At 33.0% G+C, this 20,013-nt stretch overlaps 1 protein-coding gene across 1 annotated transcript in view; it reads right to left on the reverse strand.

Moving 5' to 3' along the window:
* Window positions 1-20,013, reverse strand: part of LOC145297487 (endosome/lysosome-associated apoptosis and autophagy regulator family member 2-like) — a 305,309-nt gene that overhangs the window by 253,283 nt on the left and 32,013 nt on the right. Inside the window, exon 2 of the mRNA XM_080143369.1 lies at window positions 423-546. Within this exon, the coding sequence (XP_079999495.1) occupies window positions 423-546 (124 nt within the window). The remainder of the gene's footprint in view (window positions 1-422; window positions 547-20,013) is intronic.

Here is a 20,013-nt window from a genome sequence, read left to right on the forward strand (position 1 = left end):
TCTATTCAATTCATAGTTGGAACCCTAACAGGTACTACCACTCCGGGTCAGAGTGGACCTGGGAGCAATGGTAATTAAAGGGTGGCTCCACACTCCCCAAAGCCCGCAAGCTGGGGCCTCATGACCGGATATAGTTTACGGTCATATCCACGACTCCCATTGAAGGACTTTTACCCTCTGCAGGGAGGCAGTCGGTGTATTCTAATGCCCCACCGACAGGGCCAAAAGAAAAAGAGAGAAAATAAAAGTAGAATCCAACAGAAATGTAAAAATTTCCACTCATATCTTATGCCAAAAGCATAAATGTCTTTAAAGGATGTCATAATTTTTGCTGAGAGAGATTAAGAATAACATGAGATTCATTTAAAAATTTTAATTAAAAAAAAAAAGACAAATGTTATTCAAAATGTAAAGGAACTTACTGCAATCTTTGCCCCTTATGGTAGCATTTGGGACACCTCCTGTACATTTGTTAGGGTCTGGCACAGATACTCTCCATCGGCCACCAAATTTATCGCATTCTGTATACTCGTAGTGAAAATCTTTCTGAAATTAGGAAAAAGGAGAGAAAAATGAAATATTAACTGGAATCAAATGCCATACAAGCAGAACAACAAAAAAAAAAAAAGCTCATTACGATGAAGATATGGAGAAAGCAGTCTTATTTCCTCATTTTGTTTTTCTTTCTATAACGTTATTTTTAAGTAAACTCGTATAAAACAGGCTTATCGTTTAGAATGAAAAATTAAAAAAAAAAAATACTGAACCTACATTTTTTTCATAAAAATTTTAATGTTTACCTATATCCATTATATTCAATGTACATATTATCTTATAAAAATATTTTCAGTCATTTGTCAAGCTTTTGGTAAATACCATATTGGACAGCATTCGAGATACATATGATTATAAGATATACCTAATTTTTTTCCAGACAACTGCCAGATGAATAGCATTCACTTAACATTAATAACGCCCCCCGCCCACAAAAAGAAAATACTTTTATATGTACATAGTGAGACAAAAGTAACTGGGCAATCAAATCTTTTCAGTTTAATAAAATGCATTTTTATTTAAGTAATAGATTATAAAATTGATATGAACATGAAACAAATAAAAATGTCCTTTATGAAATATTAAATGTGCACAAAAGAAAGCCTTTGTAGTGCACAATAAGATACTGAACACAGTCTTTGCTGCATTTAGAGGTTTTCTATGTATCCCTAGAGAAAAAAGTCCAGTGATCAAAGATCATGGAAGGATTATGATAATAACTGGTTGAGGTTTATTGAGTCGACTCCAAATGAATTTCCTATTTCTCTCGTCAAGGTGATCTACCCCCCACCAATCGGCAGCTGAGTCCTTGGCATTCCCAGTTTCAGTATTGAACACCAAAAACGTAGGGGTCAACCACCAGTTCCATGTCTACCCTCAATATCCCCTTCCAAGTCTTCAGCTGGTGGTGCAATTAGGGCTAACAACTTGAGTATAAATTCTTCCTCAGAGTATCAAAGAAAGCGACTAAACTAACAAAGTCTCCTTTTAAGAAAAGTTTGTGATGTTGGCACTGTTGAATCTTGCATGGATAGTGGGGTTTGGTATTTGGTCAGAAAGACATATGCATAGGATAAGCCAAAAGCAGTACATGTAAAAAAAAAAAAAAATCTTCAATGGTGAAGATTTTTGGGGGGCAGGGGCCGGGACTCACAATAGTAGTATTGTGCATATCAGTGTTTGGTATGTCTTCAATTTTGTCGAGAGTTTTATCTCTTGTCAAGACCAATCGACTTTGAAACAAAAATTCTAGTTGTTCTAATATTTGTATACACCACAACTCCATCATTCAGTAATCTAAACTGATCGTGGACCTTATAGAGTTTCTGGGAGATTGGTGCAAATGGGGGAAAAAATGTATTTATGAAGTTCAGAATCATACAATTTCAAGTTTCCATAGAAAATAATATCTATGCAACTTCTTTAATCTTTTTTTGAAGGATTGTATGAATAAGCTTGGTTTTATGAAGACGAAAAGTGTACAATTTTGGTTCCAAACCAAATAGAAAATTCTTTAGACCTTATGAAATAATCTCGATTTTTCCGTTGCCATTAGAGTTTCAATAAAAACTGAACATTTCCAAAACACATTTTTCATTCTCGCCAGTTAGAGCACTTCCTAAAGCATGTTTTGCTAAACTACGCAGATATTTCATCCCAGTTTAAAAATTGTTACATTTGTTCCTAACAAAATGTCTCTCTTAAATATGCACTTCCACGAAAACAGTAACAAGCACTTTTAGTCTCTATCCATTCAGTCCTCCTACTTCATTTAATTGCCATAAGTTTATTCAAAGGTATCATTATTTTTACGGCAACACTTTTCAGATCTATGGATGTCCCCATTTGGAATAAACGTAGTTACCATAACCTTCACATTTCATTAAACTCCCAAAATATTAACATACATTCAGTGCAATAAAAAAACATTACTTATAACTCTTTCAAATTACTAAAAAAAATCATTCATCTAAACAAATTGTTAAATAATATACCAAAACATTTGTGCATTAGAATGCTTCCATACATTTAATACAGCTCAGATCTATGGATGTTCGTAGCATAATCTTCAGATTCCATTAAACTAAAACACCATCACAATACATGGATTTACTGCATTAAGCAGACAATTTATATTAATTAAATTTCTTTCAACTACTAGAAAACTATTAATCTATAGAAAAAAGTTATAAATAATAAACCGAAATATTACTGCACAATCCCAACTTGAGAGAACTGGAATGCTAACTTAAAAGAACTTGAATGCCTACTGGAGAGAATTTTCATCTATAAATGTGGATGCATAAGCAATAATTCTGCATTTTTATGGACCCAGCTAAAATAATAACGTTCTAATTCAACAACCCATTTTAAAAAAGTTAACTATTCTGTACCATCATGGAATCTATTCAGTTAATTTCATTTCCTGTGCAATGCTGGGACATGGGCAACTAGTAAATAATAGGCGTATATTTAGCAGAAAAAAAATATTAAAAGAAAATATTATTTATGAAATACAATCGGGAATAGTAATGAGATAAAAATGGATGAAGGCAGCAGACAGTTTCCTCTTCAAAAGGAAATTAGTCGAAAGAGACACAAAAGAATCCAGTGCCTTGTTACCATTTCCTTTCAAAGAGAAATCGACCAAAAAAATAATCAGCGCAGAAAATGAGAATCAAACAGAAATGATTGTTGACCAAATTCTTCACAAGAAGAAACGGCCAATCTAACATGAAAAAGAAATAAGAATGAGTAGTTTCAAGAGGTCTCCATTCGATTTGCATTTTTTCTTTATTATTCTTATTACTTTGTTCTAGCAGACATTCGCCCATGATCTCATACACTCCAACTCATTTTTAGGCTAACAGTCCCTGTACTTCTCTTGCACTTGGTTCACCTGGTCTATTTACCAGGTAGTTTTGGAAATTCTTTTTCATGATTCTGGAATGATGGAGATCTTCCTAAGATTCCAGTTTCTTTTCATGTAGACCTTGGTATACTCTTTTCCCTCTAGCTCTGTCTAACCCAATATCATTGGGAACACTAACTTTTACTAAGGTTGCTTCTTTCTGCTTCTTATCCCACATTACTATGTCAGGTTTTATAACTTCATTTTCTAGGTACATAGCATAGTCACAGCGAATGGTGTATGACTTATTTCCAACTTTTTTTTTTTCTGTTATATGTTCCCAGAACTTGCTGTCACATTCTATATTCAACTCTTTTTGTACAAATGATCCAGTGTAGATATTTACACTAGACCATTGTGTTGCATTTTATACATAGCAGCCATCCCCCAACAGAATCTCACGTCTGGATGTCAGGTAGTTCATATTCTCGACTTCTGTGAGGCAGAAGTTGTACTTCAGCATGTTTAACAATGCAAATGTTATTTTAAATGAAAGCATGACAGAATTCCAAAGTTCATGGGAAGAAACTATTAGAGTAAGAAGACTTTCGGCATCTAGAGACCTCTGCAGTGAAAGAGTGAGATTTTGATGCTTATCAGATTAGTCAGGATTATTTACATCAAAGGTCACAAGTGCTATAGGTTCGTCAGAATACATTCCATTAAAGTACTTGCAAAACAGGCACAGGGATGCAATATTGTGGTGATGGTACAGAGGTTGGAGCTTGCTTGATAGTGTGGAACTTATTAGATTGGAGACTATTTTTTGAGGGACCCTGTCTAAAGGGAGAGACTAGTGTTAAATGTACCAGCCCAGATTAAGCAACAATACTCCATGCCTGGGTGAATAGTGACTTTGTAGGGATACAGTTTTAAAACTTACGAGTGACAGGTCGATGAAAATCAAAATTTTTACTAACTTTAAAACTCTCGAATGAATCCAACGAAAATTTGAGGCAAAAACATATTCAGCGCTTTTGAATGAATCATACTCAGATTTAAAAAACGATTGATCACATAGTTTAAAATATTAATACTTATCGAAAATAAGTCTTTATATTTTAAACTAATATGACGAAAAAAAAAATAGAGACAAAGAATTTTTTTAAACTTCTCTTAAATGTGAAGCTTTTTCTAAAATCTGGAAATATATTCTCCACACGTACATTTTTGCATTGTGTAAAGTCATTTGGAAGAGGTGGGATGGATGTTACAAATTGCACTCATCAAACCAATTACTAAAGAAATGCTGACAAAAAGAAAAGTTTGAAACAAAAAGTCACATCTGCTGCAAATCTCGCATCAGTTATGACTTGTGTGTCAAACACTGATGCTGATAATGATGATGGGTACTATCATATAAGAAAAAGATCTTGGGGGGGGGGTCAGACTTGCTATTTTCTTAATGCATGAAATGGATTCATTGAGCAGTTTTGTTTTCCCCATTCACTAACTTGCATGATGGGACACACAAATAAAAATACATTTCTCTTGCTTATAGAGTGAAGGATTCTCACAACAACCATGTACCATTCATTGTGTTCTTATTAATAATGGCCTTTTTTCTTGAATTATAAGGACAATGAAACTTCTCAGAGTTCCAATGAAGGTCTGAATTGTGCTCGTTCCTTCCTCGTTCTTTCCATCCTCCTAGACTTTTCATGACCATTTTGTGGGGCACCATGGGTTTTTATTGTATTATTACTATTGTTATTATTATTAGTAGTAGTATGTTTATTGTTGTTTACTTTTTTGTTTGCATTTTAATTAAAGAGTCAACATTGGTTTTATCGTTTGCTTTTTGTTTTAAAAAATTAACTTATTTACATTCACTCCAAACAAGGTCCACTGCCACTGAGACCTAAGCAGATATTTTGAATTATGGGTCAGATTAATAGGAGCATCCTAAGTGTGTGTGTGGGGGGGGGGGTATGTAGCAAGAGGTTTGTTCATATTGTGTTTACATTTTTGCATGTTGGTACAGTCAGAGAAACAGAACTGTGAGGAAATTCCAAAGGCAAGCAATTAAAAGAAAGATAACAAGGATATGATTATTTTAAATATTCATCCAATAATACCATATTAAGAAAAAAAGATTAGAAAGTTTTTCAAAATTTGGAAGCCTCTACAGTGAAAAGATGGGACTTTGCTGATGTCGGGGGCAATTATGTTGAAGGGCACAAGTACAGGCGCACAACATTGTAGTGATGGAACAGGAGCTGGTGATTGGTAGATGATAAGGGACTAATTAGATTATAGGCTTGTTTATGGATCCTGTTTAAGGAGAAATTAGTGGTTATGCGTGAGATGCAGCAATATGATGGGATGCAGCAAGGGCGAATGCTGTCTGTATAAATATTAGATACTAACAGTAAAGGTCATCTTGTTTTAATTCATGTTCCCGTGAACATTAGGCCAAAGAGTTTAAATATTGAATTTTCAGGTAACAATAAGTGGTTGGATGGTTTCTTAGAATTGTTAAAAGAAAGGCACTCTTTCTTAGTATCATTAAATTTAATCATCAATTAATGACTCCATTCAACTGATGTTCATTTTGTAAGGATTCAACAATTGCCTTGGAGCATGTGGTCATCAGCAAATATACCCATCTGAAATGAAGTTGTTTATGAAGATCAGCAAAATAAGGATCCAAGTTTCAAATCCTGTGGCACAACCATATTAATATCATGTTACGTGGAAGTAACCAATCTCCAATCAGAATTTTTTTCTTTAAATATGCACATTTTGCAACACATACTTGCATAGAAAACAGACATCTTCATCACAATAATAAGGAGGACATCTTATCGTTTTGTTTAAATCCTATTTATATATAGAAGGCACTTTTCCTGTGCGTCTATGTGTGTTTGTGTGTGCAAGTTCGTTCCCTATGGAGTCCGAAACATCTGGGCCAACTTTTTAAAAAATTTCACACAAATGTACTTTATGTGTCTGGGGGTGTTCTTAGATAGTTTTTGTATGGGCGCCTTTGATATGTATCGAAAATCGATAATAGAAGGAATAATCCAATTTTGACTAAAGTTAATACCCTTATACAACCTAACATCATAAATGCATTCGATAAGTTTTATTGCCACACAAGTAGAAATGCCCGGCATATAAACTCAACAGTACATCATCAACATTTTAATCCACATTTGTCATCAATTGAAATGAATGGCTCTCGTCTTCAGGAGGCCTCAAGTTTTGACAAGCTTCTGGGCTTGACCATTACTCCTGATCTTAAATGGAACACGTATATCAAATCTGTTGCCAAGGCCGCTGGAAAAATGGTGGGATCTTTCTATCGATCCAGTAGATATCTCACTGCTGATGCTATTCTCTATCTATATAAGAGCCAGGTACGTCCAAGGATGGAATACTGTTGCCACATCTGGGCAGGAGCTGCTAGAAAGGACTTGTCCTGCCTTGATAGAGTTCAAAATAGACTTCGTAGCCTCGTAGGAGATGTCCTTTTCTCCTCCTTACAACCTCTATCTCACAGAAGAGATGTTGCGAGTTTGTCTCTGATGTATCGTTATTTTCATGGAAAGTGTTCAACTGAGCTTCAATCTATGGTCCCCCCTCGCCAAACTTTCACAAGAAACACTCGTCTAGCTGTAAACACTATCAATAATTTCCCCCACTCTTTATCTGTGCCTAAACCTAAACATAGATTCCATGAACAAAGCTTCTTTCTTAGAACTGCACGCCTGTGGAATTGTCTTCCGTTTTCCTGCTTTCCGGCTGACTACAATATGGTTGTGTTCAAGTCTAAGGTAAATAAGTTCTTGATGAGCCGTTCCATATAAGTTATTAAATATACCAAATTTTCATTACTAATGATTACTATATTGACCAACTTCTACTGTACACTCTTTAACCCTTATCCTTGAGTGGCCTCTGGGCCTTGATAATGTGGTGATGCCTTTGTAAAAAAAAAAAAAAAAAAAAAAAAAAAAAGGTACTTTGGCAGAAGTGCATTTGAAATGCAAGTTTCTGCTTTGAGCACAATTGAACCATGATACTTGACTTTTGCATTTTAAACTTTAATTCAAACCATTATATATAAAATAATAATTTTATAAAATCAACAGTAGATTCTCTACAGTGCAATATAGACTACAATGTATTGTGAACTAAGTCATCACAGAAAGACATGTGAAGTTTCCTTCTGGTGCACTACAGTGACTCTTAAACTAGAGCAAGCAATCAAACTATTTGATTGAAAATTGAGTGATTTCATCGATTTTGATGACAATAAAAATGTTGGAAGTGTGGAATATTCGTTGATCCTCATACAATCCCGGACAACATCAGATCTCCCTGCTAGTCACACTTTCTAAACTAAAACTTCTTAAAACATTATTGCCTTCCTTTGAATTTCCGATGTCAATATTTTGTCCAAAACCAACACTGACATTAAAGGATCTACTTTGTTATTGCTAAAACAGTGAACACATTCTTGAATGACACATTTAAAGAAGCATTCATGCTGATCGCATTAAAAATAGCCAAAGAAGGTGAACTAATTTTATAGAATTACAGAATCATGAACCCATTTTTTTTTTTCAATAATATATAAACTTATTTCGGTAAATTTTTAGTTTACTGACCCTTCGGCATTCACCTCTAAATTTGTCGACTTTTATAGGTTTTCGGATACGCTGAGAACGAATAATGCATTTATTTTTTGCACAAACACACAGTTATCCATATTTGAAGACATTCAGTATCCGATGTAATCCTTATCATTTTTAATGGCGGCCATCTTGTTTTCCAATAACGAAAAAACGCCAAAAGAATCTAAATATGCCACATGTAACTGGAATCCCCCTCTCCCCACCACTGGTGTTGGCGCAAAAGAAAGTAAGGTTTATTGGAGGGGGATGTGGTAAATTCAAACAAATCTTGAGCGAAAAGAAAGAACATAAAGAAAAGACCACAAATTAAAAACAGTATTTAGAGTAATATTTATTAAAATAAATTAAAAAAGGTAAATATTACCTTTTGCTACAACAGAACACCGACCACTAATTTTTTTTTTTTAGTGATATTTGATGTTGCTAGCCACAAATCTGATAATCAAATCCGTCGCAAATTTACGGTTTGCATGGTATTAACCCCTTTTAACTGATCTAAAAAAAATTAAGTTTTCATGAGCTGTTTAGAAAAGCATATTTTATGTTTTTTGTTCTTTTTTGGGGGGAGGGAGGTATTCAAATATAGAACTTGTGTAGTTTAACAGGTGCTTCTACATGGAAAAACGGTTAATTAAACTGCAGAATAACCTGTTAAACTACACAAGTTCTATATTTGAATACTTCCCCCCCCAAAAAAAATAATGAAAAACATAAAATATACTTTTGTAAACAGCTCGTGAAAACTTATTGACAGCAATATTTTTACTCTTAAATGAGGTGAAAACTTTATTTTATGAAAAATATTTCTTGTAATTTAAAATGTCCGCTATGTATTCATGCACCTTGTGAAACATCACGTGACTATGCACGTGTGCGCATTTTAGTAAGAAAGTGAAAAAAATGAATATAATTAAGAAAATGAAAAAAAGATTGTCCGTTTCGATATCAGAAAGCGGAAACATATCAGGAAGGGTGGGGAGAGGGTAATTTCAACATTGAAGCCGAAAAATATTTTGGGGGGCCATGTTTTGACTCTTTTGGCTATTTTTGACGTTTTTTCCTAAATGGGAAACAAGATGGCCACCAGCAAAAACAATAGTGATTACGTTAGATACTGAATGTCTTCAAATATGAACAACTGCGTGTTTGTGCAAAAAATAAATGTGATATTCGTTTTCAGCGTACCTGAAAACTTATAAAAGTCGACAAATTGGAGGTGAATGCTGAGGGGGTCGGTAAACTAAAAAATACTCTCATTTCTTTTATATTTACTCTCTTGTTAATAAAATTACAAATAAGAATTTCCTTAAAACTTGATTCTACAAATATTTGTTTTATTCTTCCTTTAAAAAAAGATTTTCTGGTAAGAATCCTGGCTAATTGTTATTAGAAATCCTAACAACCCAGTTGAAGTCTAGCAAACCATTGTTAAAGTGGAAATGATGTGAAAGACTGTGTTAATTGGAAAGCGGAAGATTTAAAAAGCAAAGCAATGTTTTCAGCTTGAAAATATCTGATTTTTCTTTAGGTGTAAGAAAACTATGAGTTTGGTTTTTTAAATTTATCGCATATTTTATTGCATTTCATCACAAAATATTAAAATTGGGAAAAAACAGAATTTGCTAAATGTAAAAACAGAGATTTTTACCCAGTTCATCTTAAGGTATGAAATCTGGTTACAATTTCCAAAGCTGAAGATTTAAGATAATATACCATCTTAAATGAAATTTCACCTGTTAACAATTATGAACACATTTGTCTACTAGAAGAATTGGGACAAATTCAAGTCTTTTACAACGTTTTCATTCTCAGAAGCATTTACCAAAAATAGAAAATCCAATGGTACTATTGTGGGTTGGGAATTTACTGGTCTGATAAAAAAAGTGTGTGTGTGTGTGTGTGTGTGTGTGTGTGTGTGTGTGTGTGTGTGTGTGTGTGTGTGTGTTCTTAGATAAAAAATGGAAGTGTGGCAACCACATCCTAAAGTATTATCATCTTAATACATCAGGAATACCAGCAGGCACACCCGACACCCCCTGCCTATGTCTTAATTTCCATAAATTAAGTGGATTACAAAAGAAAACAAATACAAGTAGAATCTAGTGATGGGACGATTCCAATATTTTTCCCCAATTCCAATACAATTACCGATTCCAATTATTAAAAAAAATTTCTCAATATTTAGTTATAGAGTTGTTTTTGTTTTTAGAATTTTTGGATTGCTGTAAAAAGACTTGTAATGTGTGTATATATTTTTTCAAAAGTAAAGTTGATTGGAGCATACATTTGACAATCTAACTACTTTTTTTCTGAAACGTTTTTTATTTGTAATTTATTGAAAATAATGAGACGACTAAAGATTTCTTACTTTTTTCCATTGCCATTTTTGTTATTGTTAAATTTTAGTTTCCAATAAATATTTATTATTTTATCATTCGTACCAACAATAGAAATTAAGTTTAAACAAAAACGTGGCAGAATCGTTTTGGGAATCAGAAATTAAACTCAATTTTTTTTTTTTACAATCACGATACCCTCAAAAGTTCTGAAACACTGGTACCAACTAAACAATCTGCTTAATGTTTGGAAATTGATGTTTCAGTTTATTTTAGGACAGAATCAAAGTAAACATACTTATGTTGAGGTAAGGTTCAAAGTCATAACCTCTGCATGCTAACTGAGCCACAAAATTTATTATTTCTCACAGTTGATTGTTGGTTCCTTTACTTCCCTCCTCCCTTGTATACCAAAGACAATGAAAGAACTTAGATAAAGAAATCAAAAAAGACAAATCCTTTCATTTTTTTACATTGGTTAATCTTTATATTTATAGCTTGTAGTTAATTTCCTCTCCCGATGTCTTCAGGTAGAGTAGGGGTACATTTTAATAAGAGAGTGTAAACTCTTCCATTTTCCTTTATTCATGACTAATAAAATATTGATCAGCGCTAAATGATGAAATAGATTGAAAAAAGTTGTTTTTAACAATACTAACAAATGTTTGCCATATATGGTGAAACAGATTTTCGTATCTAGATTTTGTTATTAAAGTTTTATAAATAAGAAGACAATAACATTTTGTTATTAAAGTTTTATAAATAAGAAGACAATAACATTTTGTTATTAAAGTTTTATAAATAAGAAGACAATAACATTTTGTTATTAAAGTTTTATAAATAAGAAGACAATAAGATTTTGTTATTAAAGTTTTATAAATAAGAAGACAATAACATTTTGTTATTAAAGTTTTATAAATAAGAAGACAATAACATTTTGTTATTAAAGTTTTATAAATAAGAAGACAATAACATTTTGTTATTAAAGTTTTATAAATAAGAAGACAATAACATTTTGTTATTAAAGTTTTATAAATAAGAAGACAATAAGATTTTGTTATTAAAGTTTTATAAATAAGAAGACAATAACATTTTGTTATTAAAGTTTTATAAATAAGAAGACAATAACATTTTGTTATTAAAGTTTTATAAATAAGAAGACAATAACATTTTGTTATTAAAGTTTTATAAATAAGAAGACAATAACATTTTGTTATTAAAGTTTTATAAATAAGAAGACAATAACATTTTGTTATTAAAGTTTTATAAATAAGAAGACAATAACATTTTGTTATTAAAGTTTTATAAATAAGAAGACAATAAGATTTTGGTTCATTTTTTTTTTCACAAAATTTTTCATACATTTATCTGACCATGAATGCAGAAACTTAAGCCAGATTGTCCAGGAGAAAACTCATTTGTTCGACACATGGCTAAAATACTCCAAAATGGCAAAATAAATAGCAATTTCTTTTGAAAATATCAAAAGTTTCTCTTAGTATTTTTTTATCAAAAAATCAAGTAAAAGTTCGTATTCGTATTCATTACAAGGAAACAATCTCATAGATGTCCAGATCCTCTCACCAACTAAAAAGAAAAAAGGTAAAGATTTTTTCACAAAACAATCGATCAACCTGATTATCTATTGTTCAAGCTTCACCAAAAGTTCTGATTAAAGGTTGTTTACATGATTCAAGTTCTCGTAACCCTATAATGAACAGAATGAGAAACAAGATACAGCCAGAAGTATATGAAGCATAGTTTGGTTTAAGAACTCTTAAGAGTACAAGAGATGCAATCTTAGCCTTGAAAACCCTCATAAAAAGATTTGTAGAGGTACAGCAAAAACGCATATCTGTGCTTCAAAAACTACCCCAAAACATTTGGCAAGGTATGATACAGATCTGTTTGACATTTTGACCAGGCTCAACATCGACAGAAAGGACCTTAGAGTTCTCAGAAACCTCAATTTGGAGCAGGAAGCAACCATCAGTGTTGACAATGACTGCAGTGACTACAAACCAATCCACCCGACTTCTTCAACATTTACAGCAAAATAATTTTACACAACATTGAAAATCAAGATGTCAGTGTAGACGGTTACAATATCAACAACCTAAGATATGTGGACGACACTGCCCAATCACAAACTCTAAAGACAAACTATAACAAATAATGACAAAAATAGTGGAAGAAAGCAAGAAAAAAGTTTGCAGCTCAATGCTAAGACAGATTGCATGGTTATCTCCAAAAAGGCTGGTTTACCAAAGTGTAATATTAGATGGAAAGGAAAGACCATTCGACAGGTGGATACATTAAAATACCTGGGTGGTAATAGTATACCGGATGGTAAGAGTGTCGCAGAAATCAAGAAAAGAATTGCGATGATAAAATCCTCCTTCAACAACATGACGTTCATCTTCACAAACAGAAACATAAAACTGAACACAAAAATAAATAATCTTGAAGACATACATATAGCCAATTCTCCTCTACGCTTGCAAATGTTGGACTTTAAATAAAGGTTACTGAAGTCTTTGGAAGCACCAGAGATACACTTTATAAGGAGAATTCTAAGAGTTTCATAGACAGAAAGAAAGACAAATAAAGTTATGCATAAGACAGAGCACAACAGATCAATTCTAAATACCATCCACGTCAGACAGTTGAAGTTCTTTGGGCATATAATGTGGGCGGACAGGATGGAAAAATATTTGATGTTGCAAAAAAATCGTCGGCAAGAAAAACAAAAAAATAAAGAACAATGTTCGTGGAAGGTCCCAACAAGATTACGAGATGCACAACCGTAGACATCATTAAAAGGATCGAATGCAGAAGGAACTAGAGAGCCATGGTCATCGATGTCTGTGAAGACAAACCAGATACATGAAAAAGAAGAACCCTATAATCCTCCCTTCTGATACTGAAAGTGCTTCGTAAAATTACCAAACATTTCAATTTACTCAATTGTATTTACCAAATTCTCAAAGTTTATTTGTATAACCCTAAGTAAACTCTCACCTCCCATCCTCATGTGGGTAGCAGAGAATCGGAAAACAATTGCAATTTTTTGTCCATATTGAAAAATCTCTTAATTTTTACTCAAAATATGCAAAAAATTAGATTAAATAATCAATAACACAAAACATGTGCAAGTAGATAAAAGTTTTTCTGCAAGGATGCTGGAAATGTCCCAAAATGGTAAAAGGATGGAATTTTTTAAAAATAAATATTGACAAATTTCCTTCATTAGTTTTTGCTAAAAAAATTAACGGAAAGTAGTGACCAATGTTTGTATGAAAAATTCAAATGATCAAATGTGCTTCAATTATGGTAACATAAAATGGTCATTATTTCCATGTTTTGTGTGTCGTGTCAATCGTATTTTTGATACAGATATTAGCGACATGTAATAAGTAAAATTTTTTTAATTTAATTACAGAAATGGATAAACACTAACAGTTAATGGCAATAATAACTATACGAATGAGAACAGTAGTCTGTATATTTAATACTAGAATGGCCCATGGAAATTCCACAGAATGAGAAATATATTTAATCAACAAATAATAGGTTTTAATAAAGCTGATATTTTTCTGAATAGCACAAAAAGTTTTGGACAGAAAAACCGGATATTTTTCTGGATAATGCAAACAGATACGAGTTCATTAACATTTCTATAGAAATAGTGTCCATTGTAATTTGAATATAGAACTGACCCAAATGAGATGAACTAATAAATACTCAGAAAATAATATTGTGCTACATAGTTCAATATAAATAAAAAAAAAATACATTGTAATAAACAATATTTAATTTACTCCTTCAGTCCAGCATCTCTTGTCAAACAATGTTCTTTTTTATTTTTAGCCCTGTTTCTTTTGAATGTTCCACTTTTTACGTAATGTTTCACTCATTTCTTTCTTTGGTAAAGAACTGCTGCACATTGAAATTATTACAAATTACTAAAAAATTCTCAGATGATGACCTGTATGAAAACTCCTAGTGAGTGGTAATAATAATGAATAATAAAATGTCTTTATTTAATAATTTTCAAATATGAAAATATACAAATGTTAATGGGGATTTACCTACAAAAAGTACTCTTCCACCTAACTCCCTAAAATTGAACTATTCAATCCCAAAATTGGCCTATGTCAAAGAAAAGAAAAATGACAAAAAAATATTTGGTACTTCTTTAGAATTACACCGTAATGTAATTCTAAAGAAGTACCAAATATTTTTTGAAAATTGTTAATATTTTCAAGAAGTTATTTTCAAATGTATTTACTTACAATAATTTTGTCATAAATGTAACTCAATAAAAATTCAATGTTGAATACAATAGTTTTTGTATGTTTGAGATATATATATATATATATATATATATATATATATATATATATATACATACAGTGTATCACAAAAGTGAGTACACCGCCTCACATTTCTTCAAATATTTAAGTATATCTCTTCATGGGACAACACTGAAAAAATGATTTTTTGACACAATGAAAAGTAGTCTGTCTGTAGCATATATAACAGAGTCAATTTATTTTCCCCTCAAAATAACTCAAAATATAGCCATTAAAAGCTAAATTCCTGGCAACAAAAGTGAATACACCCCTTACGAAAAGTTGTCAACATTAATATACAACATGTCAACTTTCAATATTTTGTGTGGCCACCATCATTAATCGAAAACTGCCTTTACTCTTCTGGGTATGGAGTTTACCACTGGAATGCTCTTCCACTCTTCAATTACGACGTCGCGGAGCTGGTGGATATTTGAGACTTTGCGCACCTCCACCTCCTGTTTGAGGATGCTCCAAAGATGTTCTATTGGGTTCAAGTCTGGAGACATGCTTAGCCAGTTCATCACCTTTACCCTCAGCCTCTTCAGTAAAGCAGTGGCTTTCTTGGATGTGTGTTTTGAGTCATTGTCATGCTGGAAAATTGCTCTGCAACTCAGTTTCTGGAGGGAGGGGATCATGCTCTGCTGCAATATTTGACAGTACATGTTGGAGTTCATGTTTCCCCAATGAAATGTAACTCTCCAATACCTGCAGTACTCATGCAGCCCCAGACTATGACATGCCCACCACCATGCTTGACTGTTGGCATGGCACACTTATCTTTGTACTCCTCACCTGGTCGCCGCCACACATGCTTAAGGCCATCAGAACCAAACATATTAAATTTCATCTCATCAGACCATAAGACATGGTTCCAGTAATCTATGGGCTTTGTTGACATGTCTTCAGCAAACAGTTTGTGGGCTTTCTTGTGTATTGTCTTCAGAAGAGGCTTCCAACTGGGGTGACAGCCATGCACACCAATTTGAGGAATATCCATGCAACATATGTCCTCAACCCTCACTGGTCAGGTTTCACTTCCATACATCATCACTAGGGCTATGCCAAGAGAATATTCTTTTCATTATTTTGACTCTCGAGTATATACCAGTTAATATCTTATGTTTTTAGATAGAGTGATGTGGTTCTTGATTAACTGTGTCTGTGTTGGATATATACTTAAGAATCAAACCAATGATAAGAATATTATATTGTCATAGCCATAATGATCACACTGCATACACATGCCTCATACATTCCCTTATGTCAACAATAATAAAGCTCTGCTGGTTTGTAATGGCAGAAGTTTCCTGAACCCAATTCATACATTTATTAACTCTTGTGATGAGACTAGCACCTGCTCCACCCTGTGCTCCAATTGTATCAATGAAATAACAAAACTTTGACAACCTCAATAGCTTTATATATTATTTTTTATTGGAATCCTTTAAGATGAGTAATTTGTGTATTTATTTGTTTGTGGACTGTTATCCTCATCTTCATAATTGTTGTTTATTCACATTTCAATCAACTTTTCCTCTGGCTTTCTTCAGGTGATTAACCATGACAGGATAGAAATGTTGAGTCTTGTAACTGTATCCCCAATAATTACTGCCTTCCAAAGCAGGCCAGGTTAACCAAAATGTGGTGAGACAGCAACTGCGATAGAATTCAGTAATTACTGAGGATACAGTTACAAGAGTCAGCATTCCTATCCCGTCACAGTTAATCACCTGAAGAAGGCCAGAGAATGAGTTTGCAGAAACGTGGTGAAACAACAACTATGAAGATGAGGATAACAATCCGCAAATAAATACTCGATAGTTTTGTTATCCAAATATACTTTCTCGATAGAATTCTCATCCATCTTCATCGCACACAAATTGGTCATCCTCGCTCGATCTACGATTGCACTTCTTGTGTACGCAATGTTCACATATCACAAAAGATTGCACCCTAACCCATTTCCAAACTGTTTTTCATTCATAACTTAAACTTGATGGACAAGTGTCAACTGAAGTTCATTTACCTAACATCATATAATTACGGAAAATATTGTAAATTCTATTAACAATGAGCTCAACAAACTTCTGACCTCAGCAGTTGCATACAACAAGTTAAATCTGGCATACTATGTCCGTATTTAGAGTTAAGATGCCTGACATCTCTACAGAGAGGAATGAAAACATCTTTTTGTCAAAACCAGATATTTATTTTGCAGTTTATAACATGGCTTCCAATAGATCCAAGCTTGACGGCAAAGTTGACGATATTATAAAATGGAAAAAGAAAATCAATATATATGTTGTTCCAAATCATGATTTTTACATGTTCAACAAAGAATACCATAATTCCATCCTTTTTCCATAACCCATCTCTTCACTGACTTGTGTTAAAATAGAGGGACAGTTAGTAACATGCAAGGTCTGTCAAATAATGGCATTAATTGTCAAGTGATCTGGCATTCATCCAACACTCAAATGATATGACAAATCAAAAAGCATAAACTTTGTCAACAAAATTTATGCTTTTGGCAAATATAGAGTCCAAATAAAGCCAACCGACTACTAAAGTTACAGTTTTAAAACGGATTGTAGGAATTAAAGCACCATAACGTGGCTTAGTAGCAAGGCGATGTTAGCATATAATAAAATCAGAGAGAATAGGTTACCCAACGGATGACATTTTTAAGGGTGAGCATGGACCATATGTACAAACTGACTGTATAGCAAATCCCAAGTTTAATTTGTTGCAGTTTATGATAATTTCTTAGATTAAGTGAATACTTGCTGACAGTGAAGACACATCTGAAGTAACTTGAAGATTCCAGGTCATAAAAGCAGTTTAGCCAGACACCAACCAATGTCATAGAAAAGAATACTGCAAATATCAAGTACTGTTAATAAGCTACACTTTTTTTTTTTTTTTTTTTTTTTTTTTTAGAATTCAATCATTTAGACATGACTTATTCCATTAATGACAATCTTTTCAAGATTAAGACTAGCAATCTTAAAGATAATCCAAACCTTTTTATTTCTCATTTTCACCCAAAATAAGGCATATTGCCACCTGGAATTAAGGAGTTACTATTTGGGATCGTGTCTATCAGGGGATTTAGTGAAGTTGAGCACAGAAATGTCTGTTCACATTACATTTAAACTTCTGCAGATTAGTAGAGTCAGGGAAGATGGAAACAGGGAGGGAGTTCCAAAGTTTAACAGTCCATGGGAAGAAATTATTATTAGAGTCGAAGGCTTTCCGGCATCTGGAGACTTCGAGAGTAAATGGGTTGGATTTTGCTTCTTGCCGGGTTACTCAGGAGTATGCATGTCGAGGAGATACAAGAGCACATTCCATTAATGAATTAATAATAGAAGCACAGGGATATAATATTGCGGCAATGCAATGGGGCAGAGACTGGAGTTTAGTTGATAGTGAAGGTCCTAGGATTTGAGACTCTTTTTTGGACTGTGTCCAAAAGTGAAAGACGCTCCAGCCCAGATGTGAAAATAATACTCTATGCATGGGTAAATTGTGATTTTGTAAAGATATAAGATGCTCTCTGGTGTAAGTAATTTTCTAGCATAGTAGAAGGAACCCACCTTTGCAGCAGCCTTGGCAACATCCTCAATGTATTTGTTCCAATTCATGTTGCCTATGAATGTTAAGCTGAGGTATTTGAAAGATGTACTCTTAAGTAAGGTGTTATTTGTCATGGCAATTGGTGATTAATAAGTTGTTGTTTTTTTGTATTTGTTAAAGGAAAATATCATTTATTCTTTACCCGCCACACACACTTGCATTAAATACAAAGAGAAGAAAGTTCAAATAAACAATTTTTAAAAAAATCGAATGTTTTTGTGACAAATAGTAAAACACTTAAAATAATTATAAAAATGCGCTATTAATGGAAAATAAAAATATTAAAATAAAAATATTAATGAAATATTAATCTTGGAAAATAAAAAATATTAATGAAATATTAATCTTGGAAAATAAAAAATATTAATGAAATATTAATCTTTGAAAATAAAAATATTAATAAAAATATTAATGAAATATTAATCTTGGAAAATAAAAAAAAATTTAACCTGATTTAAATTTTTATAGTGGACCGTATATCAACATTAATTAAGACTTGTCAATAAAAACCGAAAAGGATGTTTTTAAAAATAATGTATCAAGAAAAATCAAGAAAAATGACAAATAATAAATAAGAATGAAAGATGAAACCTGAAAGAAAGTCATTGAAATTTCCACAGACATGAATGTTGGCTGAGGGATGAGCGGGCAGGGTATAATCAATTTTCTTAGTGATACTCTCAAAGATGGCAACTCCATCATTGTGAGGATGGAAGAGGGCAAATATAAATGCTGTGCCCTACCGACAGGGCAAGGAGAAAAAAAATAATACTTCAAGTTGTTTGCACATTCCTATATTTATTCATGGGTTCCGGTTCACTGATTTTGTTAAGGTAGAGATGTAAGGACTTGTAGTGGGTTTTGTTGTTTTCGTTTCCGGTCCATAGAACATGATTTAGCTCTACAAACTAAAGAGTTTATAATATTCTTGGTGTGTTTTAACTTGAGTAGCCAGTAGGGAAGTGGTTAGGGTGGAAAAAGAAAAGAGTGAGGGGAGGGGGACTGTTGTTTTTGTTTAGAACTTAGCAGAACTTTATTTAGTTGTGCAAAGAGTGAAAAGAAAAACAAAAGGTGTTAATGTAGGTGCATTTGAGTCAAAGAGTCATCTTTCGTCAGCCTGATCTGGATGAACCGGTCTTGTCTTGAAATGCAGTAAGACGAAGAGACCAAAAAAGATATATTATAACATGTATAAATAGTCAATTGGGGAGAGAAAAATTATGCTCTCAACTTCTTTACTGACTCAGTGTTTGGGAGATAAAGAACTTTAATGGAACATTCAGAAAATCTATGTATCTCATATAGAGTTCAAGTGTTACCTCCCAGGTAAGGAGCCCCCCCCCCCCCTTTATTTCTGAGAACTTCGACTGAAGAAAAATGAAACAAAACACACACATTGCAAACACACATGCATACACTGCAAACACACACGCATACACACTGTATACACACACGCATTGCATACACACACATTGCAAATGCACACACACATCTGAATGTTTACTAAACATCATCCTTGTGTGTCTTTGATCTTTTTGTACAGGAGTTTGTCAGAGACTGCCATGAGGATG

This window comes from Euprymna scolopes, chromosome 18 (assembly GCF_053919585.1).
Source record: "Euprymna scolopes isolate OS-2025 chromosome 18, ASM5391958v1, whole genome shotgun sequence".
Classification (NCBI taxonomy): Eukaryota; Metazoa; Mollusca; class Cephalopoda; order Sepiida; family Sepiolidae; genus Euprymna; species Euprymna scolopes.